This window comes from Chiloscyllium plagiosum, unplaced genomic scaffold, assembly GCF_037043375.1.
Source record: "Chiloscyllium plagiosum isolate Xiang-an unplaced genomic scaffold, Cpla_swu_hap1 HiC_scaffold_37, whole genome shotgun sequence".
Taxonomy (NCBI): domain Eukaryota; kingdom Metazoa; phylum Chordata; class Chondrichthyes; order Orectolobiformes; family Hemiscylliidae; genus Chiloscyllium; species Chiloscyllium plagiosum.
The window spans coordinates 21742795-21770265 of record NW_028270175.1 but is presented as its reverse complement, the minus strand read 5'-3'; the positions used below and the strand labels follow the sequence as shown (position 1 = coordinate 21770265).

Sequence of the window (27471 nt, the reverse complement as noted above, 5' to 3'; positions counted from 1 at the left end):
GATAGAACAATATAAATGGCCTCGTCTGGCTATAATGATTCCATGGGGATGCCTGAAGGTAAATACATAAGCTAATGGCAAAAATATATCAGCTAATGATGGCAACAATGGCCATCAGAAAGTGTGAAGACCCTCACTATTTTTCTTTTTATATTTCTCTCTTTTTTTGGTTTGGAACTGGGAGTTGTGGTTAAGAGTTAAACTTTGAACAGCAGCTTCTTTAAAAGAAAAAGAACAATGACTAATGTTTGCTGTTGGAAAGGGCCTTGAAGATAATTCGACTTAATTACTGTTCTGAGGACACTGTAGATGAATCAGCTTTAGGTTGTTGCTGTCATTATATGAACATAAGATATAGGAACAGGAATAGGCCAATCAGCTTCTCAAGGTTGTTCCAACATTCACTGAGATCATGCCTGATCTGTAGCCTAACTCAGTATACCTGCCATTGGCCCATATCCCTTAATACCTTTACTTAACGAAAAATTATATATCTCAGATTTAAAATGAACACTGATCCAGCATCCACTGTCATTTGTGGAAAAGAGTGCCAAACATCTCCCACCCTTTGGAGAAGTGTTTCCTAACATCTCTTCTCATTGGTCTGGCCCTAATTCTCAGACTAAGTCGCCAAGTTCTAGAATCTCTAACCATTGGAAATAGTCTATCTTTATCTCTCTGTTAATATCTCAAAGAATTTTATCAGATCACCTCTTAACCTTTTAAATACTAGAGAAAACAGGCCCAATTTGTATCATCTCTACTCATGGATGCCAGACCTTCATGATGTCTGGTACCGCTTATATTCAGGTATCATTCTGTGACTATGCTCAGGGAAGACAGCTGATTGCATCTTGGATTGGTCAATCAAGGGAGGACCAGTGTTAATCAGCAATCATAGAGAATGTTGACTGGAAAAAAAGACAAAGTTCTGACTGTGGCAACAGAGTGATTTTTGGAGACATCTATTTTATTTTGTTCTCTCTAGTTTTCTACTGAGTTAACAAGTTGTTGAATGTTCTGTGAAAATAATCCCAGTTTGCAAGAAATAAGTGAAGCTTTCTGGAAAAACAACCCCAAAGAACTGTGAATGCTTGGAATCAGAAATAAAAACAGAAATTGCTGGGAAAACTCAGGAAAGATAATGCTGCAGGTTCAGTTCTGAAAAGGGTCATTGGACCTGAAATGTTAACTCTGCTTTCTCTCCACAGATGGCTGCCAGACAGCAATTTCTGTTTTTGAGTCATTCTGAAAATTTGCTGAAACTGTTTGCATTTACCACTGACTCAGAATTCAAGCAAGGTTTGCATTACTACTTGCCTGTGAATAAACCATTGTCCAAAGATATCATGAAAATCTGGTATACATCACTTGAAGTAGTTTATTGAACTGGCAAATTGCAATTCTTTTATTTCCTTTCCTAATTTATCCTTTAACTGTCTGAGAGAGTAGGGTTTATGATCAGAGAAGATTGAGCTTTAGATTATAGATATTAATTAGATTACCTTGTTTCTGTGTTCAGCCAAAGTTACACTAGTAACAATAAATTTAAGATAGAAATGTGGCGTCCAAGATCTGTTACTCATAAAGTTTGATGTGAAACAATTGAGAAAGTTTGAGGGTCACTGAATGTCTTAATTTCGTTGTGTTATGAATCCAGTGATAGTGAGGCTAATTCAGTTTAGTTTATACTGTAACAAAGGTCACAACCTAAAATGGATGAGGAAAGCCATTCAGTTCATTTATCCATAAAGAACATTCCCCACATCTGCAAAGCTCAATCTAATTCTTTCTTAAATAATTTCCAGGCTTTCAGTCTCCTCACTCATCCAGCCCAAGTGTTCCAAGTCTTGGTCACTCTCTGCAAGTAACTGTCAATTTTAATCCCAGAGTTTGAGTCAGTATCCAAGAGTTTTCTCCTGCATGTTGATTGAAAGTAACATCCATGACTTAACTTTACTATTTGCTTTAGTATTTTGGATCCTTCCCCAAGACCTCTTCTTCAACCTCTCCTTTCCAAGGTATATAGTCAAATTCTCTTCCCAAAACACAGATAAGACATTTTTGATATCAGGAATTCATCTTGAGGCTTCACAAAGGCTTAAATATCTCCTTGTGTCTCAGTGGCCAAAATTAGCCAGAATTGAAGGCAGATCTGACCAAAGCCTTATACCATTTGATCAGTCTAGACCACACATTGTCGCGTTCTGCAATGGAGTCAACTAGTTAATGATGTTGTATGGAAAACTGGTATTACTGGACATGTTGATCATTGAATCATTCTATAATCTAGATTTTTCTTAATTCCATCTTTCAAAATTTTGAATGGGGTTCTGAAGAAACGTCATTCCAGACTCAAAACATTAACTCTGTTTTTCTCTCTCTCCACAGATGCTGCCAGACTTGCTGAGTTTCTCCACCACTTCATTTTTGTTTCAGATTTCCAGATCTGTCATATTTTGTTTTCATTATCAGGGAGTTTCCTGTTGAGCATCACTTTGCTTGTGTTTGATCCCATGTAACTATGTTTGATTTACTCATATTGAGTTTTCCTTTCCAATGTCATTGACCTGATTGCCCCAGCTAGAAATCCTTATTTTCCTGAAGGTCGCTTACCCCAGTGGATTTGGCAACTCCAATATTTCCCTTAGAGTTTTCATGAGATCTGGTTTTGTTTTGCACAGTCCCTAACATATTCACCTGCTGCCTGAGATTGTTTGCATGTGTATGAACAGTTATTAATTTAATGGGATTGCTGTAAATGGGATGGTAGTGTAGTGCTAATGCACTAGACTAGTAACCCACAGGTCTGTATTTGAATTGAGTTCAAATCCCATCATAGCAGTTCGGAATGTTTAAAATTAATTAATCTGGAATACATGCTAGTCACATTAACAATCACCATAAAATTATTGGGTTTTTGTAAAAACGATTCAGTTAATTTTCAGGCAAAGAAAGTCTGTCATCCTTATCTAGTCTGGCCTACATGTGACTCCAGACTCTCAGCAATGTGACTAGCCCTAGCCTAGCAAACCATGCAATTCGATCAAACAACCAGTAGATAGAAAGCAGAAAACATTGGAGAAACCCAACAGATTTGGCAGCATCAGCAGAGAGAGAAACTGAGGTAACATTTCAAGTCATAGATGATATCAAATCCTCACCAACTCAATTCCAGTTTCTAATTCCCTAATATTCACAGACACCATCAACCCATGTAGAATTTGTTCCTTGAAACCACATTTTGTGCCAGAATTTTGGAAAGGAACAGATTTTCCTGTTTCACTGCAAAATTCTGATTTTGGTGAAACATTGTGCTTCGTAATTATAATACCTCTATTTTGTTAAAACAATCCATCTCCCAGCACCATAGGCATATGCTCTCACGTGGAAAATCTTGCATCTAATTTATAATTGTATCTTGTCGCAGGGATGCAAGGTGCATAGTTCCTTGAAAGTGGAGTCACAGATAGGGTGGTGAAGAAGGCATTTGGCATGTTTGCCTTCATTGGTCAGAACATTGAGTACAGGAGTTGGGATGTCATGGTGTGGCTGTAAAGGACATTGGTTAGGGCACTTTTGGAATACTGTGTGCAATTCTGGTCTCCCATGCTACAGTAAAGATGTTGTTTAACTTGAAAGGATTCAGAAAAGATTCATAAGCATGTTGTGGGGATTGGAGAGTTTGAGCTAAAGGGAGAGGCTAAATAGGCTGGGGCTTTTCTCCCTGAAATGTTGGAGGTTGACGGGTGACCTGACAGAGATGTATCAATTCATGAAGGGCATGGATAGGGTGAACAGCCAAAGTCTTTTCCCCAGAGTAGGGGTGTCCAAAACTAGAGGGCATAGGTTTAAGGTGAGAGGGAAAAGATTTAAAAGGGACCTGAGGGGCAACTTTTTCACACAGAGGGTGATGTGTAAATGGAACAAACTGCGAGAGGAAGTGGGTGCAGACTTGTACAATTACAACATTTAAAAGACATCTGGATATGTGTATGAAAAGGAAGGGTTTAGAGGGATATGGGCCAAATGGCACTGGATCAGTTTAGGTTAGCTGGTCGGCATGGGCGAGTTGGATCAAAGGTTCTACTTCTGTGTTTGAAATAACTCCACGCTGGTATCCCGTCACCAAGTCACTCTTTATTTACACACGCTCAGTACATGGAAGCTGACCAATTAACTCAGAGCCACTCCTTGACTGAGGGGAATCCCTGACACTCCTGTTTATATCCGTTAGCCAGGAATCCCTGTTTGACCCAGGTTAACAATCCCAATCATGAGACCCACCGACCCGCAACTTCCTTCCAATCACTACAGTTCTGTATGACTATTACCTTTCAGATTCCCAGCAGCTTTTAGTGAGAGAGAGAGAGATGGAAAGCAGTGTGGCTGCACCTCCATCACATGGACACCATTTTCTTCCACAGGGCAGTCAGAGGTGAGCGAGGTGTAAAAGTCTCGCCAGCAACTCTCACTGGCCTCGACCGATCACATCATCATCACACACCAACATGTGATCTCAAGAGGGAGAGCAGTCAGACTGACCTGGGGCTGACTGACTCGCCTCTTAATGAGTGTTTCACCCCCCAGCCCCAATCTCACTCCTGTTCCCAGCCTACTCTGAGCCGGCTAGGTCCTGAGAGAATACCTTTCCTGAGAATATCCCCTGCCCTGTCCCCCTCCATTCTTTTTTTCCCCCCCTAATATCTTGGGAGATGTTGGAAGCTGTTTCACTGGTGAGGGACCTTGCTGAGTGACCACGTGCTCCTGGACTGTCCCTCTTATTGGCCCGGCTCCTCCCACCGAAATGTTGAGTCGCTCGCTATCTTTCAGTTTCCGAGAGAAGTGAGCACTTTGAACCCGTCCTCCGAAGTCACTTGTTTATCTTGTGTTTGGTGTTGCCGTGTCCTGCCCCCCCTCCCGCCGCCGGGTTAACAATGAGCCCCCGGGCCATTCCGTGGCTGTTCCTGAGCCTGACCTCCGCTGCGCTGCTCCGGATCGCCACCGGCACTGACAAGGTGGGTGTCTGTCTGGTCTGACACGGTCGAGAGGGAGGGCAACGCCTCAAGGTCAGCTCCACTGCCCCAGCGAAGACTAGAGACAGGACAGAAACGAAAGGGACCGAGTCAGGAGTGAACACGATTTGGGAATTCGAAAGTGAGAAGTGGATGGAGAGTTAGACAGAGGTTAAAACACATGGGTGACACGTCAAATGAGAATGTAGGAGCAAATTCCTGCAGATGCTGGAAGCTGTACTGAAAGCAACAAATTCTGGGATCACAGCGGGTCCGGCAGCATCCATGGAGAGAGAGAGCAGGCTGATGTTTCAAGTCTAGATGACTCTTCATCAGAGCTGGAGTGATGTGTGGAGGGAATGCTGTCCTGCCTGACCCGCTGTGATCTCCCAGCATTTGTTGCTTTCAGTAGCGAATGAGAATATTCCGTGATCTCTTCGATTGTTCGAGCGGGTGACGGGCTATCCTGTTTTATGCTTGAGATGCTGAATTGAAGTGCTCCTGTGCAGCCTGTTACCGGCAATGTACGCTTGACAGTATACAAACACATAAGACACTCCACTGTCTACTGCCCAGCGTATTGCCCACACTGTCTCCTGCCCAGTGTATTGCCCACACTGTCTCCTGCCCAGTGTACTGCCCACACTGTCTCCTGCCCAGTGTATTGCCCACATTGTCTCCTGCCCAGCGTACTGCCCACACTGACTGCTGCCAAATGTACTGCCCACATTGTCTCCTGCCCAGCGTACTGCCCACACTGACTGCTGCCCAATGTACTGCCCACATTGTCTCCTGCCCAGCGTACTGCCCACACTGTCTGCTGCCCAGTGTAATAAATGTGCAGTGCTGCATTTTGGAAAGGTAAATCAGACTCATACTGTTAATGGACAAAGACCTTTGAGCGCATAGTTCTTTGAAAGTAGAGTCGCATGCAGACAGGGTGGTGAAGAAGCACAGCAGGTCAGGCAGCATCGGAGGAGCAGGAAAACTGAGGTTTCGGGCAAAAGCCCTTCACCAGGAATCTAGCCTTTATCTAGACACTGATCTTCAGTGTCTGCAGTCCTCTCATTTGCCTCGGGTGGTGGAGAAGGCATTTGGCACGCTTGCTTTCATTGGGCAGAGTATTGCGTATAGGAATTGGGAGGTCATAGAGGTATAGAGATGTACATCATAGAAACAGACCCTTCGATCCAATCCGTCCATGCCGACCAGATATCCCAACCCAATCTAGTCCCACCTGCGAGCACCTGGCCCATATCCCTCCAAACCCTTCCTATTCATATACCCATCCAAATGCCTTTTAAATGTTGCGATTGTACTAGCCTCCACCACATCCACTGGCAGCTCATTCCATACACGTACCACCCTCTGTGTGAAAAAGTTGCCCCTTAGGTCTCTTTTATATCATTCCTCTCTCACCCTAAACCTATGCCCTCTAGCTCTGGACTCCCCGACCCCAGGGAAAAGACTTTGCCTTTTTATCCTGTACATCCCCCTCATAATTTTGCAAACCTCTATAAGATCACCCCTCAGCCTCCCACGCTCCAGGGAAAACAGCCTCAGCCTGTCCAGCCTCTTCCTATAGCTCAAATCTTCCAACCCTGGCAACATTCTTGTAAATCTTTGCTGAACCCTTTCAAGTTTCACAACATCTTTCCAACAGAAAGGAGACCAGAATTGCATGCAGTATTCCAACAGTTGCCTAACCAATGTCCTGTATAGCCGCAACATGACCTCTCAACTCCTGTACTCAATACTCTGACCAATAAAAAAAAGCCCACCAAACGCCGCCTTCACTATCCTATCTACCTGCGACTCCATGTTGTGTCTGTGCAGGACATTGGTTAGGCCACTTTTCGTGCAACACTAAAGTTTAGTCTCCCTGCTATAGGAAGGAAGTTGTGAAACTTGAAAGGATTCAGAAAAGATTGACAAGGATGCTGCCAGGCTCGGAGGTTTTATAGAAGTTTATAAAATCACAAGGGGAACGTGGATAGGATAAATTGTCAAGACCTTTTCTCCAAGGTAGGGGTGTTCAAAATAGAAGGCATAAAGTGAGAGGGGAAAGATTTACAAGGGATTTAAGGGGCTACTGTTTCATGCAGGGGGTTGTGAGCATATGGAATGAGCTGCCAGAACAAGTGGTGGAGGCTGATACAATTACAACATTTAATAAAGCATTTGGTGGGTATATGAATACGAAGAGTTTATAGGGATATGGGCCAAGTGCTGCCAAATGGGACTAGATTAATTTAGGATATCTGGTCGACATGGATAGGTTGGACTCAAGGGTGTGTATCTATGCCGTACAGCTCTTTGACTGCATGACTGTACCCACATGGTGTGCTGCCCAGTGTTTGGTATGTGATGTAGTGTGCTGCCAACAGTTCCTGGGCTGGCTCCTGTAACTGTGAAGCTCTCACCTTCTCAGCTCTGTGGCTGGTGTCTTGGTTTGGATACCTGAGAGTCTGTAAATAGTTACCAGGTTCTGGAAAGGTAACCTTCTAGAGTATGTCTGTGTGACCTTCAAACAGGATAGCATTAACCAGGTGATTATTAATCCAGGGTACAGGATTAGAATGGACTATTTAAAGAATTTTTAAATGGGCACTCATACTGAACTGGAATTTCTATTATGCAAATTCAGACTGTATTGGCACATGTGCTTTTGAACTTTTCATTTGTGGTTTGACATCAGATTGGTCAGCCACCTTTGGCAAAAGAGTTACCCTGGTGGTTAAAATAAGAATCTTTCAACCAGTAAATGCTCAGCCACCATTTCCAGTCTGTGCTGTGTTAGCTGATTGATTTTTAAAATGTTAGAGAATGAAAAGAAGTCTTGACATCCAATCCAGTGATTCCTTCCTGGAAACGGTGCAGAAGTTGGCTGAGGGTCAGGAGTGGGTTGATGTGAAGCCCCCACAGTTGGATATCTTACTAATACTTGTCCAAGTTGATGGGCGAAACGAGACCCCATAGTTTGAATGCAGGGGAGAGTCAACAACTTCAGGAAGATGTGGAGCTAAACCGCAGAAATGAACAGCACCTTTAGGAGGTGGAGGTTGATTTAGAATGGGAGGGCATAACACCACTGAGCTATCACTAAACTATTAATCCACTGACCTAGGGGACCTGTTCAATGGTGAAATTTGAACTTGACAGGAGTCTGAAATTAACAGTCGAATGATGACCACAGAAACATTGCTGATTGTCTGAAAAGAAATCTAGTTTACTAATGACCAGGGAAGTGGATGTTTATCATTTCTTCCAGGCCCCCATTCAAAGAAGGTTTTTCAATTTTTTGATAAAACATGATTGTGAAATGAGGTATTGTGATGCAATGGGCATAGTGCCAGCCTGCCATTGGGGAATTGCGGCTAGGAACCTCTTGTTGCTCAATAGCATGATGTGAACGAGGAAAACGTAGGTCCCTACCCATTGAGCCTGCTCCGCCATTCAGTAAGATTACGGCTGATTTGATTTTAACCTCCGCTCTACGTTCTTGCATATCTTTGATAATCTTTCATCCGCTTGGTAATCAAACATCTATCCACATCTGTCTTAAAAATAATTAAAGACTTTGCATCCACTGCCTTTTGAGGAAAGGAGTTTCAAGGACACTCAACTCTCTGAGAGGGAAAAAAAGTCCTCATCTCTGGTTAAATGGGTGACCCCTTATTTTTAAATAAGACCACTAGATTTTCTCACAAGAAGAAATGTTCTTTCAACATCCACCCAGTCAAGTCCCTTGAAAATCTTAGACGTTTCAATTAAGCCATCTCTGACTCTTCGACACACCAGGGGAGATTCTTAAGCATTTTGCTTAGGGTTTTGGGGGCGGGGGGGGGTTGCTGAGAAGATGCTGAGTCAGCCAATCATGACCAGTGCAATTTGTCTCAGTGTCGCTAGGTTCATTAGGAATAATTGGTCAGGTTTCCCACTGTCAATCACCAGCCAGAGAGCCCTGCTGAACAATGGATCTATCCCTTGGGCGGGTTGAGAGAGGAATGTTAGTTCAGAATCTATGTGTCTGGCACTTGTGAGCTGGACAGTCTGTGTCAGCACAATCTGGGTTAGAGGGAGTTTCGTAACTGCTTGTGACCCCAATTATACTTTGCTTGTTCAGCATTCAGGAAACAGAAGGATGGTGCTGTAAATAGAAAGAAAGCAATACAGCACTTTAGCAAGTATCTGACATGTGGTATCTTGTTCTTTTTTCTAAATGTCTTTCTTGTTCGGGCCTGCCTTGAGTGAAATCTGTGGGTCCCACAGTCTCTCACACTCTTACTTTGTGTTTTCAAGGATAGCTTGCATTTCCTGTTTGGTGGAATGTTTGCAAAGCTGAATGGTTCACTCTGAGCCCATTTATATATTCTCAGTGGACCTTGCTTGGTTTCAGACTCTCATATTAGCACCCAGGTCTTTGCTAATATTGTCTCATCCCATAACTAGCACAAGACTAACACTGTAGGTCACACACTTGACCTTGCCTTTTTATCTCTGTTCCAATGACCAAGACATTTCCCCAGGGTGTGTTGGTTATGATCAGCAAGCGATGGGATTGTCATCAGTCCATTGACATGTTCACCAACAGCATCTTCAGGAGAGGAGGGGGAGCTGTACCCCAGGGAGAGGTAGCACCTTCAGGAGGGAAGGGGGAGCTGTACCCCAGGGAGAGGTAGCACCTTCAGGAGGGAAGGGGGAGCTGTACCCCAGGGGGAGTCAGCACCTTCAGGAGGGAAGAGGGAGCTGTACCCCAGGGGGAGTCAGCACCTTCAGGAGAGGAGGGGGAGCTGTACTCCAGTGAGAGGCAGCACCTTCAGGAAAAGAGGGGGAACTGTATCCGAGAGAGTCAGCATCTTCAGCAGAGCAAGTAAGAAGATTGAAAGGTGGTGACAGTTCGTTAGATTGACTGGGCCGCACTGGCATAACTTTTAGCACAGGAAATGACCTACATATTGCAATATCGAAAATTATCTGAGTATTTGGGAAACTCTCCATCTCCCTTTGTTGGTCTCTATCCCTCCGTCTCTTCTGTGTCCCTGTCTTTGTGTGGCTCTGTTTCTGTGTTGTCTCTCTTCTATTCCCATAATTCCCTTCCTCTGCAGTGTGAAACACAGTTGCCTTAAGGCCACAAAAACTGCAACTGCCCTGGCACCCAATGAACCTACTTCATCTCCTCTTGCATGGATGTGCCACATGCAACATTGTCCACTCAAGATCCCTGATGGAAAGGAGGAGGGGCCAGCACCATGACAACAACACCACCACCCTGCCCCACCCCTCAACTACCACCTCACACAGAGAGTCCATTGCTGGGAATCTCTGCAGCTGGATGGTAGGATGATATGCCAAGGTGTATCTGAATGGTGACAAAGTTGAGGAAGTGGAGACTGTGCTGCTGTAGCTCAAACAGGAAGCTCCTCTGAGCCAGTTTGAGAGGCATGAAGGAGATGTTCTGGAAATGGCTGAAATTGTGGGATGCAGGATTCCATTTCTTGGGCCACTGTCAAATTCTAGACCCATGGGGATCTGTTCATCGGAAGCTCAATGTGTGCCCGAGCTGTCTCAATCCCCTGGAAATTCTCAGGGCCAAGTACCATAGTCAGGAGGCTCTGGATGGACTTGCTCGTATACTGGACTCTCACCAGTGCTCTAAAGGCTAATTTTACCAGTCTCATCCCACCCATTCCTCCATTGTCCAGCACATCGCCGAGTCTGCTGACCCTAGCATCCAAAGCCCTTTCCTCCTCCAGTCATTTCAATCCCACAGACAGGGGGCCGTGTTGCTGAGCAGCAGCCCCATTATCACAGGCCTCAGCTCCACTGGGAGAGAGCTCTAGTGTGATGTGGCTGTGTCCCAAACCTTAAATAGGTCCAGATCCAGATAAAACAAAGCAATTCTTGGAAGAAAGAAGAAGTAACTCCATCTGATTTTCACAAGACTGGTGAGAAAGTGAGTTTTGGTTTGTGGGCCATTGGCAACATTACTGGGGAAAGTGGGAACAATGCAGATGGGATGATCTCTACCAGAACCAAGCTGGAACCACGTAACCAGGGAAGTAGAGAGGATTTTAAATTGAATAGCAGGGCAAGAATTCAAATTTGAGAAGATTTGGTAAATCAAAGAGTAAAATCGAGGTCAAATCGAAAGATATTAATGCGGGAAATGATAGACAGACTGTGACAGGAAGGGGTAGAGAGTATGTATCCAAGCGTCAACCAACAATTAAGATAGAATTTACAAACAGACTAAAAGGATAAAGCTAAAAGCTCTATATCTGAATGCAGTAGCATTAAAATAAAGAACTGAGAATGTAAATGGAAATTAATAAGTACAATTTAATAGCTCCCACAGGGAAATGGCTACAGGATAGATTGGATTGGCACCTGAGTATTGAAGGGTAAAGGAAACTCAGAACAATTGGAAGGGTGGCTTGGTAGTTCATGATGGTATAAAGGTAAGAGAGGGATAACCTAAATAAAAACAGACAGAATAAAAACCATAATGCTGGCTAGGCAACATTTATTGCCCATCCCTAATTGCCCAGAGGACATTAACATTGCTCTGGGTCTGGAGTCACATGTAGGCCAGACCAGGTAAGGATGGCAGATTTCCTTCCCTAAATAACATTAAGAACCAGATGGGTTTTCTTGACAGTCAATTCGTGATCATCATCAGACACTGAATTCCAGATTTATTTTTAGTTATTGAATTTAAATTCCACCATCTGCTGTGGGGAACCTAGTTCATAACTAGGAAAAGTTTGGACCGACATGGGCCAAATGCAAGCAAGTGGGACGAGTTTAGTTCAAGAACGTGGTCAGCGTGGACTAGTTGGAGTGAAGGGTCTGTTTCCGTGCTGATGACTCTATGACCCGATATTGTGAAATGAGGTAGATGTAACTTAAATAAAGGTGGCACTAGGTAGCAGCAACCATAATATGATTGAATTTTACATTGAATTTTACATTTAGTTTGGGGGAGAGAAGATGAGTCTGAGATTAAAAATAAGATTAGTTAAGAACATCTATTAGTTAAGAACATCTTGAAAGGAGAGCGGGCTGTAATGAATTGTCAAATTAGGTTAAAGGATAAGTCAATAGGGATGCAATAGCAGACATTTAAGGGGATCTTTCAGAATACACAGAATAGATACTTTCCAATGATTAGGAAAGATTCCAAGGGATGGACGTTGTAATTGAAATGTGAAAGATAATATCAATCACAAGAAAAAGTTTGTATCGTAACATATTTGAATAGGTTGACTAAAAATATCTGCATTGTACAAAGACAGGTGACAGGTTGGAAGATTAGACAGGATATCAGAATGAGTGAAAAAACAATGAAAGTGTTGGTCCTATAGAAAGTGAGCCTGGAGAATTATTATTAGAAATTAAGGGAATGGCAGATGAATTTATCAGGTATTTTGCATTCCCAGTTACAAATTCCTAGGCATTGAACAGAAACTGAACTGGACTAGCCATAAAGATACTGTGGCTACAAAAGCATGTTCAAATGAGGAATACTGCACCAAATAACTCACCCATCTGACTTCCCAAAGCCTGTCCATTACCCACAAGGCACAAATCAGGTGTATGATGGAATACTCTTCACTGCCCTGGATGTGCACAGCACAACTATAGCTAAAAGGTTTGACACCATCCAGGACATGGCAGTCCGCTTGATTGGCATCACATCCACAAACATTCAGATGACACTCAGTAGCAGCAGTATATACCATCTACAAGGTGCAGAAATTCCCCAAAATTCCTCAGACTGCACCTTGCAAACCCACAACCACAGCTATCTGGGAGGACAAGGGGCATTGACAAATTCCCCTCCAAACCACTCACTGCCCTGACTAAGAAATACATCACCATTGCATCACTGTTGCTGTCTCAAAATTCCAATGAATGAATTTTTAGAAAGTCTTCATTGTAGAGAATACAATAAATTTCCCACAGGCAGTGATAAATCAGGATATGGAGGGAGGAACTCTGGAAAACCTTCATCACTAGATAGTGACACAGAGTTAATTATTGGAAGTGTGGGTTTACAAGTTCCTATGCTGAAAATGTGTTGCTGGAAAAGCGCAGCAGGTCAGGCAGCATCCAGGGAACAGGAGAATCGACGTTTCGGGCATAAGCCCTTCTTCAGGATTCCTGAAGAAGGGCTTATGCCCGAAACGTCGATTCTCCTGTTCCCTGGATGCTGCCTGACCTGCTGCGCTTTTCCAGCAACACATTTTCAGCTCTGATCTCCAGCATCTGCAGACCTCACTTTCTCCTCACAAGTTCCTATGTCTTGACAGATTCATCCTAGAACCTTAACAGGAATGGTTAGTGAGATAATTTTCCAAAACTTCTCCAATTCAGACTCAGTCCCATCAGATTGGAAGATATTGAATGTAACATGTAACTCTTAATTATAAAGAGAGGGAGACAAAGTACGAAACTGCAAGGGAATCGGCCAGAATCAACTTGGTTTTGTAAAAGGGAAGTCATGTGTGACTAATTTGACTGGAGTTGTTTGAGGAGCTGACGTGCTGCGAATGAAGAGGAACTGGTGTATATATTGTACTGTATTTTGATTCTGGAAGACATTTACTAAGATGCTGTATCAAAGATGGAGTAGCACATTGGCATGGATAAAAGATTGTTTAGCTCGCAGGATGCAGAAAGTAGATGTAAACGAGTCTTTTTCAAGTTACCAAGATGTAACAAGTAGTGTGCCACAAGGATTGGTGATGGAACTTCAATGTCTGTTGCATGTTTGTGATTTATGCAACTTATTTATTTATATGACTTGAACATAGGAAAAGAAGGTATGATTGCTAAATTTGTTGACGACAAAACGATAAGTAGAAAAGTAAGTTGAGAAGAAGACACAAGGAAGTAACAAAAGGATGTTGATAGGTGAATGAGCAAAGATGTGGTAAATGGAATATAATGTGGGAAAATATGAAGTTGTCCATTTTTGCAGGAAGAATGAAAAAGGAATGTATTATCTAAATGGTGAAAGATTGCAGAGCCCCATGAAGCAGAGGGGTCTGGGTGACATTGTACTTGAATTGCAAAAAGGATAGTGTGCAGGTATTGCAAATAATTAGGAATGCCAATAGAATGTTATTATTTATCACGAGGGGGATTGAATGCTAAACTTAGGGAGTCTATGCTTCAATTGTACGGGGCACTGATAGGACAGCATCTGAATTATGTTGGTCACTTTAGTTGAGGAAAATATAAATGTGCTGGATGCAACTCAGAGAGGATTTACTAGTCTAAAACCTGTAAGGGGTAGGTTGTCTTGTGAGAAATAGGTGGTCAGGCTCGGCTTGTATCGAGGAGGAGGGAGAGGCAACTTGATTGAAACTTTTAAAATTCTGAAGGGTCTTGACCGGGTAAATGTGGAAAGGATGGTTCCTCTTAGAACATAGAACATAGAAGAATACAGCGCAGTACAGGCCCTTTGGCCCTCGATGTTGCGCCGATCCAAGCCCACCTAACCTATACTAACCCACTATCCTCCATATACCTATCCAAGGCCCGCTTAAATGCCCATAAAGAGGGAGAGTCCACCACTGCTACTGGCAGGGCATTCCATGAACTTACGACTCGCTGAGTGAAGAACCTACCCCTAACTTCAGTCCTATATCTACCCCCCCTTAATTTAAAGCTATGCCCCCTTGTAATACCCGACTCCATACGTGGGAAAAGGTTCACACTGTCAACCCTATCTAACCCCCTAATCATCTTGTACACCTCAATCAAGTCACCCCTAAACCTTCTTTTCTCTAATGAAAACAGCCCCAAGTGTCTCAATCTTTCCTCATACGATCTTCCTTCCATACCAAGCAACATCCTGGTAAACCTCCTCTGCACCCGTTCCAGTGCCTCCACATCCTTCCTATAGTATGGCGACCAAAACTGCACACAATATTCCAGATGCGGCCGCACCAGAGTCTTATACAACTGCATCATGACCTCAGGACTCCGGAACTCAATTCCTCTACCAATAAAAGCCAGTACGCCATATGCCTTCCTCACTGCACTATTTACCTGGGTGGCAACTTTCAGAGATCTGTGTACATGGACACCAAGATCCCTCTGCTCATCCACACTACCAAGTATCCGACCATTAGCCCAGTACCCCATCTTTTTGTTATTCTTCCCAAAGTGAATCACCTCACACTTAGCTACATTGAATTCCATTTGCCACCTTTCTGCCCAGCTCTGCAGCTTCTCTATATCCTGCTGTAACCTGCCACATCCTTCCTCACTGTCAACAACTCCTCCGACTTTCGTATCATCCGCAAACTTGCTCACCCAACCTTCTAACCCCTCTTCCAGGTCATTTATAAAAATGACAAACAGCAATGGTCCCAAAACAGATCCTTGCGGAACACCGCTAGTGACGGCACTCCATGAAGAAACTTTGCCATCAACTACTACCCTCTGTCTTCTTCCATCCAGCCAATTCCTAATCCAAACCTCCAACTCACCCTCAATGCCATATCTCCGTATTTTCTGCAGTAGCCTACCATGGGGAACCTTATCAAACGCCTTACTAAAATCCATATATACCACATCTACCGCTTTCCCCTCATCAACCTCCTTCGTCACCTTTTCAAAGAATTCAATAAGGTTTGTGAGGCACGACCTGCCCTTCACAAAACCATGCTGACTATCCTTGATCACATTATTCCTATCCAGATGTGCATAAATCCTATCCCTTACAATTCTCTCTAAGACTTTGCCCACAACAGAAGTGAGACTCACCGGCCTATAGTTACTAGGGTTATCCCTACTCCCCTTTTTGAACAAGGGAACCACATTTGCTATCCTCCAGTCTTCTGGCACTACTCCAGTAGACAAAGAGGACATAAAAATCAAGGCCAATGGCTCTGCAATCTCCTCCCTTGCTTCCCAGAGAATCCTAGGATAAATGCCATCAGGCCCAGGGAACTTATCTATTTTCACCTTTTCCAGGATTTCCAACACCTCTTCTCTACATACCTCAAAGCCATCCATTCTACTTATTTGTGACTCAGTATTCACATCGACGACAATGCCCTGTTCCTGAGTAAATACTGAAGAAAAGTATTCATTCAGTGTCTCCCCAATCTCTTCCGCCTCCACACGCAACTTCCCACTACTATCCTTGACTGGACCTATTCCTACCCTAGTCATTCTTTTATTCCTAACATACCTATAGAAAGCCTTAGGGTTTTCCCTAATCCTACCAACTAAGGACCTTTCATGTCCCCTCCTTGCTGCTCTTAGCTCTCTCTTCAGGTCCTTCCTGGCTACCCTATAACTCTCAATCGCCCCAATTGAACCTTCACGTCTCATCTTGAGATAGGCCGCCCTCTTCCATTTAACAAGGGATTCCAATTCCTTATTAAACCACGGCTCCCTCGCACGACCCTTTCCTCCCTGCCTGACAGGTACATAATTATCAAGGACACTCAATAGTTGCTCCTTGAACAAGCTCCACATATCATTTACACTCTTGCCTTGGAGTCTACTTTTCCAAGCCACACATCCTAAGTCATGCCTCACCGCATCATAATTTCCCTGACCCCAGCTATAACTCTTGCCCTGTAGTACACACTTATCCCTCTCCATCACGAGTGTAAAAATCACCGAATTATGGTCACTATCCCCAAAGTGCTCACCTACCTCTAATTCTAACACCTGGCCTGGTTCGTTACCCAGAACCAAATCCAGTATGGCCTCACCTCTTGTTGGCCTGTCTACATATTGTGTCAGGAAACTCTCCTGCACACATTGAACAAACACTGACCCATCTAACGAACTTGAGCTATAGCTTTCCCAATCAATATCAGGAAAGTTAAAGTCCCCCATAACAACCACCCTATTACTGTCACTCATCTCCTGAATCACCTTCCCTATCCTTTCTTCAATGATTCTAGGACTACTAGGAGGCCTGTAAAAGACTCCTAACAGGGTGACCTCACCTTTCCTATTCCTAACCTCAGCCCAAACTACCTCAGATGGCAAGTCCTCATCCATCGTCCTTTCCACCACTGTAATACTATCTTTGACAAGCAATGCCACACCTCCCCCTCTTTTACCCCCACCTCTGACCCTACTAAAACATTTAAATCCTGGAACCTGCAACAGCCAATCCTGTCCCTGTTCTAGCCATGTCTCCGTAATAGCCACAACATCGAAGTCCCAGGTACCAACCCACGCTGCAAGTTCACCTACCTTATTTCGTATACTTCTTGCATTGAAGTATACACACTTCAAGCCACTTTCCTGTTTACAGACACCCTCCTTGGAAATTGATGCCATGTTCCTAACCTCCCTACACTCCAGGCCCTGCACCCTGAAGCTACAATCTGGGTTCCCATGCCCCTGCAGAGTTAGTTTAAACCCCCCCCAAGAGCACTAGCAAACCTCCCCCCAAGGATACTGGTGCCCCTCAGGTTCAGGTGTAGACCATCCTGTTTATAGAGGTCCCACCGTCCCCAGAAAGAACCCCAGTTATCCAAAAACCGGAATCCCTCCCTCCTGCACCATCCCTGTAGCCACGCATTTAAGTGTTCTCTTTCCCTATTCCTCGAATCTCTATCACGTGGCACGGGTAACAAACCAGAGACAACAACTCTGTTTGTTCTAACTCTGAGCTTCCAACCTAGCTCCCTGAAAGCCTGTCTAACATCCTCGGCACTCCTCCTACCTATGTCGTTGGTGCCAATATGGACCACGACTTCGGGCTGCTCCCCCTCCCCCTCCAGGACCCGGAAAACACGATCGGAGGATCTAGAATTAGGGGTCACTGTTAGGAAACTGGTGGCTGCCACGTAAAACAGAGATTAGGCATATTATTTACTCTTGAGACAAAAATAGAGATTTCTGGAAAAGCTCAGCAGGTTTGGCAGCAGCTGTAGAGGGAAATCAGAGTTGACGTTTCGGATCGAATGACCCTTCCTCTGAACTCAGCGTTCTGAAGAAGGGTCATTCGACCTGAAACATTAACTCTGATTTCTCTTCACAGATGCTGTCAGAGCTGCTGAGCTTTTCCAGCAATCTCGGTTTTTGTTTTTGATTTACAGCATCCACAATTCTTTCGCTTTTTATTTACTCTGTGAGGTTTGAGAGTCCTTGTACTTTCTCCCTGCAAAAGTATAGTAGTAGAGTCCTTAAGTATTTTTAAGTCAGAGGAATGTAGATTTTTGTGAAGTAAGGGAGTGTTGAAAGGTTAATAGTGTACGGCAGGAATATGCATTTGAGGTTACAATCAGATTAGGCGTGATCTTGTAGAATGGTTGAGCAGGCTCAGGGTTTAAATAGCTTACTTCCTATTCCTGATTTGTAGATTTAGACTGTAAGAAATAGGAACAGGAGTAGGTTTTTCAGCTCCTCAATCCAGCACCACCATTCAATAGGATCATGTTTGCTCCAGTCCTCATTCCTGCATTTTCCCTGTAACTCTTGATTCCCTAACAAGAATCTATCTATCTCAGCCTAAAATGTACACAAAGACTCTGCCCCCACAGCTCTCAGTGGCAAGGAGTTCTAAAGACTCACAACCCTCTGAATGAAGAAACTCCCCCACATCTCAGTCTTAAATTAGCACCAGTTTATTTTGAGACTATGCTGTAAGGTCCTAACCCTCCCATTAGGGGAAATATCCTATCAGCATTTATCCTGTTAAGCCCCTAAGAATCCTATATCTTTTAATGAGATCACCTCTCATTGTTTTAAACTCCAGTGAGAAGAGTCTCAACCCATTCACCTTTTGCTTATAAGATATTCCTTCCATATCAGGGATCATCCAAGTGAACATTCTCTGAGCTGCCTGTATTTATATAACATCTTTTTTTAAAATAAGGGCACCAAAACTGCTTTTAATACTCCAGATGTGATCTCACCAGCAACTCATACAGTTGCAGTAAGACGACTGTACTCTTATACTCCAAGTCCCTTGAATTAAGGGCCTACATTTCATATATAATACCCTAAGTCCCTTTTGTGTGGCAGCTTTCTGAAGTGTTTCCCCTATTTAAATAATAATCTGTTCTTTTGCCCTCCCTTCCAAAGTGAACACCTTCACATTTTCCCACATTATACTCCATTTGCCCACTTTTGAACCAATCAGTACCTCTATAAATGGTTTGTATCTGTCTGCAGTTGATTACCTGTGCATATGTGTGTTAGTACAGGATTAACCATACATGTACATGTACCGGAGATTGGTTAGCTCAGTTAGCAGGATGCTGAGAAGCAATGCAGAGGAACTTCAATGGTGTGGGTTCAATTCCTGCACCCGCTGAGGTTACCTTAAAGGCCCTGCCTTCTCAATCTCACCCCTTTACCTTAAAGGCCCTGCCTTCTCAATCTCACCCCTTGCCTGAGACGTGGTGACCATCAGGTTAAATCACCATCAGTCAACACTCTCTAATGAGAGTCTTATGGTCTGGTAGGACTATGGCAATTTGACCTTCCTGTGTTTGTGTTGGACTACCTGTGTTTGTCTTTACTGAATTACCTATGTCAATATCTGTTCTAAGGATTACCCTCCATCTGTCTGTCCATACTAGATTACTACTCAATATGTCTATACTGGATTCCCTACCCAGTGTTTGTGTCTGAACCAGATCACCCAAGTGTACGTCTGTATTGAATTATCCACTCCTCATGTGCCAGTACTGGATTACAGGTGCACATGCATGTGTGTCTCTCCCAGATTACCAGTGGGTCGCGTGTGTTTTGTACTGGATTACCCATTTGTCTTTACTGAATTGCTTGTGCACTGTACTGGATAATTGATCTTGTGGCTGTTTTGCATTATCTGCTGTGTGTCAGCATTATCTGTATTGGATTACCCATCTTGTGTCTGCATTTATAGGTTTACCCACCTTATAAAAGCGAATCATCAACATGCCTGAATGAGACCTCTGAATACTTTGACTCGAAAATATCGATGTGCTGCACCAAGTGTTCACCAGGTAATTTTGTGCCCTTACCCATTGTCCTGTCTGCCTGTCTCTAAAACCCAACATCTTTATCTTCTTCTCATTCACACAATTTATTTAGTTTCTCTTCTTCACTCATGTTCCACTCCCATTGAATTTTCCTAAGGTTTAACTGGTTAGATCATGGGGACAGATTGCATTAACTGACCTAATGTACTCCCTTGAGGTTACAGGATTGAGGAATGAATGATTTTAAATAGTTAAATGACATTTCACTCACTGGGATACAGATGTACAGATACATTCGGACTTAAAGTGAAAATCCTGAAGAAATGTTTATATCCAAAGCTTTTCGTAAAATTATAATTCTATCCTCCAAAGGACAGTGAATACTGAGGGCAAATTGGAGCTTTCAAGATTGAGGTGAATAGAATTTATTTGAGTAGGGTATTGAAGGAAATGGGGCAAAGGTGGATAAATGGAGATATGCTCCAGATCAGTTGTGATCAAGTGGGAAGACTGTGCAGACTGGAACATATAACATCGGATTTAGGAACAGGGGGAGGCAATTCAGCCCTTCGAGCCTGTTCTGCTATTGAACACGGCCTTGGCTGATCTTATCCTGGTCTCGTCTCTACTTTCCTGCCTGCTGTCCCATAGCCCTTTATCCCGCTTTTCATCAGAGACATGTCTTTTCTTTTCTTGAATCTGTTGATTTGATACTCCCTCTCTTCTCATTTTCTCTCTGCTGCCGTCTTTGTTTATTTCTCTCTATGTGTATGTCTCCAATTTCGGACTAAATGGTTTTGGGGAGTCAGGAGGTGGGTTCCTAGCTTCTGACCTGTTTTTGTAGCCACAGTGTTTACATAGCTATTCCAGTTTGTTACTGGTCAATGGTGAACCACAGAATGTTGATATGAGGGATTCAGTGATAGTCACACTGAACATAAAGCGGTGATGGTTAGATTACCCATGATGGTCATGAATTATCACAATCACAGATTTTTGTTATGTTTGTTAATATGACACGGACATCGGTGGCTCCCTTTAAAATAACATTTTCAACCTCTCAGCATTGTTTTCTTTGGCCCCTAGGGGATTGTTACTGATTCCAAGTATTACAGGAATCTAAATGTTATGGGGAGAGTTGGCAAGCCAGTACACTCTCTCTCTCTCTCTCTCTCTCTCTCTCTCTCTCTCTCTGCCTATCTCTCTGATGTTGTTATTGGAGTCAAGAAACAGGATGAGTATTTCTGTGTGGGCAGTATGTGGAGTGCTGTGCTCTCGGAGTATTTCCCAGTCAGAGCTAACTTGGTGCTAACACCTAAAGAGAGTGCGTGTGGAATGTGGAGAGCTACATTCGGGGAAAAAAAGACCCGAGAAACATCTGTCTTTGGTGTTGAAAGGATGTGTTTGGTGAAATGCTGGTTATTCTACTCCTAATACTGGGTGTTTGAGGTGTAATAATGTGACATTATACAAGGAGTGAGTTTCATTTGAGATGCAGTGTTTGTTGATGTTGAGCCTTTAATTAAAAGCTGGAAACCAAAGACTGGGGTTTATACAATGGGAAGTGGTGGAGATAGGAAGTATGATAACAACACAATGTTCAGAAATCAAATCAGTGACGCTTTCTTGTCCCGACTTAGGTCAAATGATTCTCAAATGAGAAAACAGCCTGTTTCGTCTGATTATCAAGGAAATCAGGTTATTTTGCTGACTTTTCTTTTAAAGTCAGTACACGGCAGTGAGGTTGAGAATGAGAACAGTAACTGGGCAGTGAGAAGTTAATGCTTGTGAATTAAATCCCTGAATCAATGTCACTGCGGAATTAAACACAGAACCAGGACACAGTGTTCCATCAGATTAGCTCCATTACAGGCAGGGAAGCTGGAGGTCAGATAATGTTCTCCAACCACATTCCTTTACAATTCTCTATAGGCCCCTTCAGGAAGGAGGTTTTAGATAAACAAACAAAGACTTTAGTGACATGTTTCAGACCCATTTCTGTCTCACCCTCTGCATTCATTGAATGGTTCTGAAAGAGAAAAGGTTTATGATCAAATATTGGTAAGACCAGGATTATCCATAATCAATTTTATTTAACGAACTATAAACCCAGCCCCTAACCTCCTACGCCTGGTTCCACACACCCCAGCATCCTGAGGAAAATACAATCAGTAGGAAGCAGGAACCATACATGGCATGGTTCCATTGATCACAGGCTCTTCCAGGAGAGGAGGGGGGAGCTGAATCTAGGGAGAGTCAGCACCTTCTGGAGAGGGTGGCAAGATTATATTCCATGCAGTACAAGCAGGACTAGGGCACAAAAAGTTCAGGTAGTTGAAACTGTGTAACCAGGGCTCAATCCAGAATCACATTTGAGAGTCTTTTATGATATCTGGTTGAAATGAATTTAAAAACTTTACATAATTCTGTTTGGTTAATGTTCCAGAGTTAAAGGAATATTAAAAAAAACACAAAAGGGGAACCTGACATAACAGGAGCATGTGGCTTGGGCCTAAGGGCAGAGGAAAGCCTGGGGAGTGTGGGGACGGGAGCCCGGGGAGTGTGGGGACGGGAGCCCGGGGAGTGTGGGGACGGGAGCCCGGGGAGTGTGGGGACGGGAGCCCGGGGAGTGTGGGGACGGGAGCCCGGGGAGTGTGGGGACGGGCGCCCGGGGAGTGTGGGGACGGGCGCCCGGGGACTGTGGGAAAGGGAGCCCGGGGACTGTGAGGTTGAAGTCCGGTAGGACAATGGGGACGGGAGCCCGGGGAGTGTGGGGACGGGAGCCCGGGGAGTGTGGGGACGGGAGCCCGGGGAGTGTGGGGACGGGAGCCCGGGGAGTGTGGGGACGGGAGCCCGGGGAGTGTGGGGACGGGAGCCCGGGGAGTGTGGGGACGGGAGCCCGGGGAGTGTGGGGACGGGAGCCCGGGGAGTGTGGGCACGGGAGCCCGGGGACTGTGGGCACGGGAGCCCGGGGACTGTGAGGTTGAAGTCCAGTAGGACAATGGGGACGGGAGTCCGGGGACTGTGGGGACGGGAACCCGGTAGGACAGGGGAATGGGAGCCCGGGGACCGTGGGGACGGGAGCCCGGGGACTGTGGGAAAGGGAGCCCGGGGAGACAATGGGAACGGGAGCCTGGGGACTGTGGGGACGTGAGCCCCGGGACTGTGGGGACGTGAGCCCCGGGACTGTGGGGACGTGAGCCCCGGGACTGTGGGGACGTGAGCCCGGGGACTGTGGGGACGTGAGCCCGGGGACTGTGGGGACGTGAGCCCGGGGACTGTGGGGACGTGAGCCCGGGGACTGTGGGGACGTGAGCCCGGGGACTGTGGGGAGGTGAGTCCGGGGACTGTGGGGAGGTGAGCCCAGGGACTGTGGGGACGGGAACCCGGTAGGACAGGGGAATGGGAGCCCGGGGACCGTGGGGATGGAAGTCCAGTAGGAAAGTGGGGACGGGAGCCCGGTAGGACAGGGGAATGGGAGCCCGGAGACTGTGGGGACGGGAGCCCGGTAGGACAGGGGAATGGGAGCCCGGGGACCGTGGGGACGTGAGCCCGGGGACCGTGGGGACGTGAGCCCGGGGACCGTGGGGACGGGAGCCCAGGGACTGTGGGGACGGGAACCCGGTAGGACAGGGGAATGGGAGCCCGGGGACCGTGGGGATGGAAGTCCAGTAGGAAAGTGGGGACGGGAGCCCGGTAGGACCGGGGAATGGGAGCCCGGAGACTGTGGGGACGGGAGCCCGGTAGGACAGGGGAATGGGAGCCCGGGGACCGTGGGGACGTGAGCCCGGGGACCGTGGGGACGTGAGCCCGGGGACCGTGGGGACGGGAGCCCAGGGACTGTGGGAATCGGAGCCCAGGGACAGTGGGAACGGGAGCCCGGGGTCAGTGGCAATTGGAGCCTGGGGACTGTGGGGATTGGAGCCCGGGGGCCAGTGGGGACAGGAGCCCGGGGGCCAGTGGGGACAGGAGCCCGGGGGCCAGTGGGGACAGGAGCCCGGGGGCCAGTGGGGACAGGAGCCCGGGGGCCAGTGGGGACTGGAGCCCGGGGGCCAGTGGGGATTGGAGCCGGGGGGCCAGTGGGGATTGGAGCCGGGGGGCGAGTGGGATTGGGAGCCTGGGGACCAGTGGGGATTGGAGCCGGGGTGGGGGTGGGGTTGCAGTGGGGATTGGAACCCGGGGGCCAGTGGGGATTGGAGACCGGGTGCCAGTGGGGATTGGAGACCGGGTGCCTGTGGGGATTGGAGCCAGGGGGGTCGGCAGTGGGGATTGGAGCCTGGGGGCAGTGGGGTTGGGAGCCTGGGAGCAGTAGGGATTGGAGCCCGGGGACAGTGGAGATTGGAGCCTGGGACAAGGTTGGGTTTGAGCCTCAGGGCAGGCTGGAGATTGGGCCTGGTGTTCAGAGTAGGATGGGAATGAGTTTGGGCCCAGGGTTAGAGTTGGGGGTTTAGTGAACAGAAGAATGAAGTATCATGGATAGGTTGGAAGCGAGGGCCCAGTGTAGCGTGATGGAAGGGGAGTTTAAGGTGGGATGATTGGCAGCTGACTGCATTGTGATTGCTGGAATTGAAGGGGATCCGAGATCTGAATGCCGATGGTAGGGCACAGATCTAGGGTAGAATGAGTCACTCAGACATGTGTTGAAAATAGTTTCATCTGGAACCGAAGCAATAACCGCTCATCGGCTCTCAGTAGCTGTTACTTGCGCTGATTTCACTGTGTGAGGTAATTGACGATCTCCTCATAGCACGTTTTCCATTCCTACCCCTCTCCCCACCCCCACACATCCTGGGTAATTGCACCCACAGCTCACCACACCATATTGTAGGCAAATCACTTAGTTGTTTCAAATGTAGTGAAACATTGTGTTTCTAGTCTGTATTTAATTATGGGGCAACACAAGGACCAGGTATGAAAGATAGAGACTGCAGTTTATTTTTCTATAAAAGGAAAATATTGACATTATATTTGCCGTAATAATAATTGTGGTTAGCAGGGCTCACAACATAAACTGTAAAACGAACAGGAACTGCATTCACACAGGCACAATTAAACATTGTAATATGAAAGATTTTTTTTCTCAATGATGCCCTGTTCCTGCTGCAATCTTCACAATAGCATCAGTTCGACTTGAGATCACATTGAGATTGTGTAATATTCGCACGTTATTATTGATGTAAGAATCAATGGAAAGATCAACCTTGCGCAGTCAGGATTGGTTGTGGTTTTAACACTGTTATTCGTGCTGAACACGTTCGGCTCCGAAAAATATTAAAACTTCCTCAAAAGAAATTAAAAATTCTATATTTGAAATTACTTCTAATGGAATGAATTTGTAAGTTTTTAATTTCTTTTGAGGAAGTTTTAATTTTTGAGTTTCTCCCTAAAGTACATGGTGATGTGCTAAACGTTATTCCTGTACAATGGCATATATTTGATATATATATATATATATATATATTTCCTGCATTTTACTTATCTACAAAAAACTTGAGTACCAAGGCTACAGAAGCTATGTTGCAATTATACAAAACCCTGGTTAGATCCCAGTTGGAATGGTGTGCGCAGATCTGGACACCTGGGGAAGGATATATGACCTTAGAAGGTCATGTATTTACAAGAATGATACCTGGCCTTTAGGGATTAAGTTATATGAGGAGATTATACAAATTAGGCCTGCTCTCTGGAATTTAGAAGTTTAAAGGTTGATCTCATTGATGTCTTCAAGATATTAGCAGCAAGACACAGGGTTGACAAAGTTAAATTATTTCCTCTGGTTGGAGATTCTAGACTCTGAGGCATAGTTTGAGAATTATGGCCAGGCTGTTCAGGGGAGATATTAGGAAACACTTGTACACAGAAAGGGTGGTAGAAGTTTGGAATTCTCTTTCACAAATGGCAGTGATGCATAGCTGATCAGTTGTTAATATTAAATTGGAGATGGGGTGGGGGAGTCCAGAAAGAGAGGGCATGGGTTTAGGGTGAGAGAGGAAAGATATAAAAGGAACCTAAGGAGCAACTTTTTCACACAGAGGGATGGAGGGATACACAGAGGGTGTATGGAATGAGCTGCTGGAGGAAGTGGTAGAGGCTGGTACAATTGCAATATTTAAAATGCATTTGGATGGGTATATGAATAGGAAGGGTTTGGAGGGATATGGGCCGGGTGCTGGCAGGTGGGACTAGATTGGGTTGGGATATCTGGTTGGCATGGACGGGTTGGACCGAAGGGTCTGTTTCCATGCTGTATGTCTCTATTACTCTACATATTTTTGTTAAGCAAAAATATTAAGGGCTATGGGCAGAAAGCAGGTACAGAGGAACCTCGATTACCCGAACAAAATGAGTGGGCACTATTTTGTTCGGATAAGTGATTATTTGGTTAATTAATTCAATGCCTCTCCTCTGGGCTCAGAGTTTTCTGAAGTTTCCTTTTTGCTTGCTCTGCCTGCCTAGCTCCCTCTCTCAGTCTCACGGTTTGTTTCTGAGCAGTAAAGGACCTGCAGCATTGCTGAAGATATTTTTTTATTTCAAAAATATACTTTATTCATAAAATTATTTTGATATCTATGCAATTGGTGATGCCATACATACGTATACATTCCATTTCTTTACATACCATTAATCATTCGTATATAGAAGTCTGTACATTGACTATCCAGCTATTCTGCTGAGGTGTCAACAGAGCCAATTACTGAGTGGGCCCTCGGTGCTTCTTTGGCAGGCAGACCTTACACGGTGGTCTTTTCCCACTGCGCCTTGGCGGCGGCTGCCCCAAGCTTCAGCACGTCCCTCAACATATACTCCTGGTCCTTGGAATGTGCCAGTCTGCAACACTCAGCCGGGGTCAGCTCCTTCAGCTGGAAGATCAACAGGTTTCAGACAGATCAAAGAGCGTCTTTGACTGAGTTGATGATCCTCCAGGTACAGTTGATGTTCGTCTCGGTGTGCGTCCTGGGGAACAGGCTGTAGAACATGGAGTTCCACGTCACGGAGCTGCCCGGGACGAACCTCGACAGACTCCACTGCATTCCTCTCCAGACTTCCGTTGCGTAGGCACATTGCAGAAGAGGTGTGTGACAGTCTCTTCCCCCCCGCAGCCGCTTCGAGGGCAGCGTGCGGTGCGGCTGAGAGTCCGGGCATGCATAAAGGATCTCACAGGCAGAGCCCTTCTCACCATCAGCCAAGCCATGTCTTGGTGCTTGTTGGAAAGTTCTGGCGATGAGGCATTCTGCCAAATGGCTTTGACAGTCTGCTCAGGGAACCGCTCGACAGGATCCGCCCTCTCCTTTTCCCGAAGGGTCTCAAGGACAGTACATGCTGACCACTTCCTGATGGACTTGAGGTCAAAGGTGTTTTTCTTCATAAATTTCTCCATGAAGGACAGGTGATACGGAACGGAGTTCCAGGGAAAGTGTGAGGAGAGAGCAAGGGCAGGAGATCAGACATTTGGAGATGGTACCTGGGGTCCCATCAATTTCCAGGAGTGTTCTCGG

At 45.3% G+C, this 27471-nt stretch overlaps 1 protein-coding gene across 2 annotated transcripts in view; it reads left to right on the top strand.

Annotated features, from left to right (window-relative positions):
• The first annotated feature begins 4809 nt into the window (after positions 1 to 4809).
• Positions 4810 to 27471, top strand: part of LOC122540339 (tumor necrosis factor receptor superfamily member 1B-like) — a 36660-nt gene continuing 13998 nt past the window's right edge. Inside the window, exons 1-2 of one of the 2 annotated variants that reach the window (XM_087980450.1) lie at positions 4810 to 5018; positions 19900 to 19999. In XM_087980450.1, coding sequence (XP_087836576.1) covers positions 4938 to 5018; positions 19900 to 19999 — 181 coding nt within the window. In that variant the 5' untranslated portion in view covers positions 4810 to 4937. The remainder of the gene's footprint in view (positions 5019 to 19899; positions 20000 to 27471) is intronic. The other variant, XM_043675903.2, reaches the window with a different exon arrangement.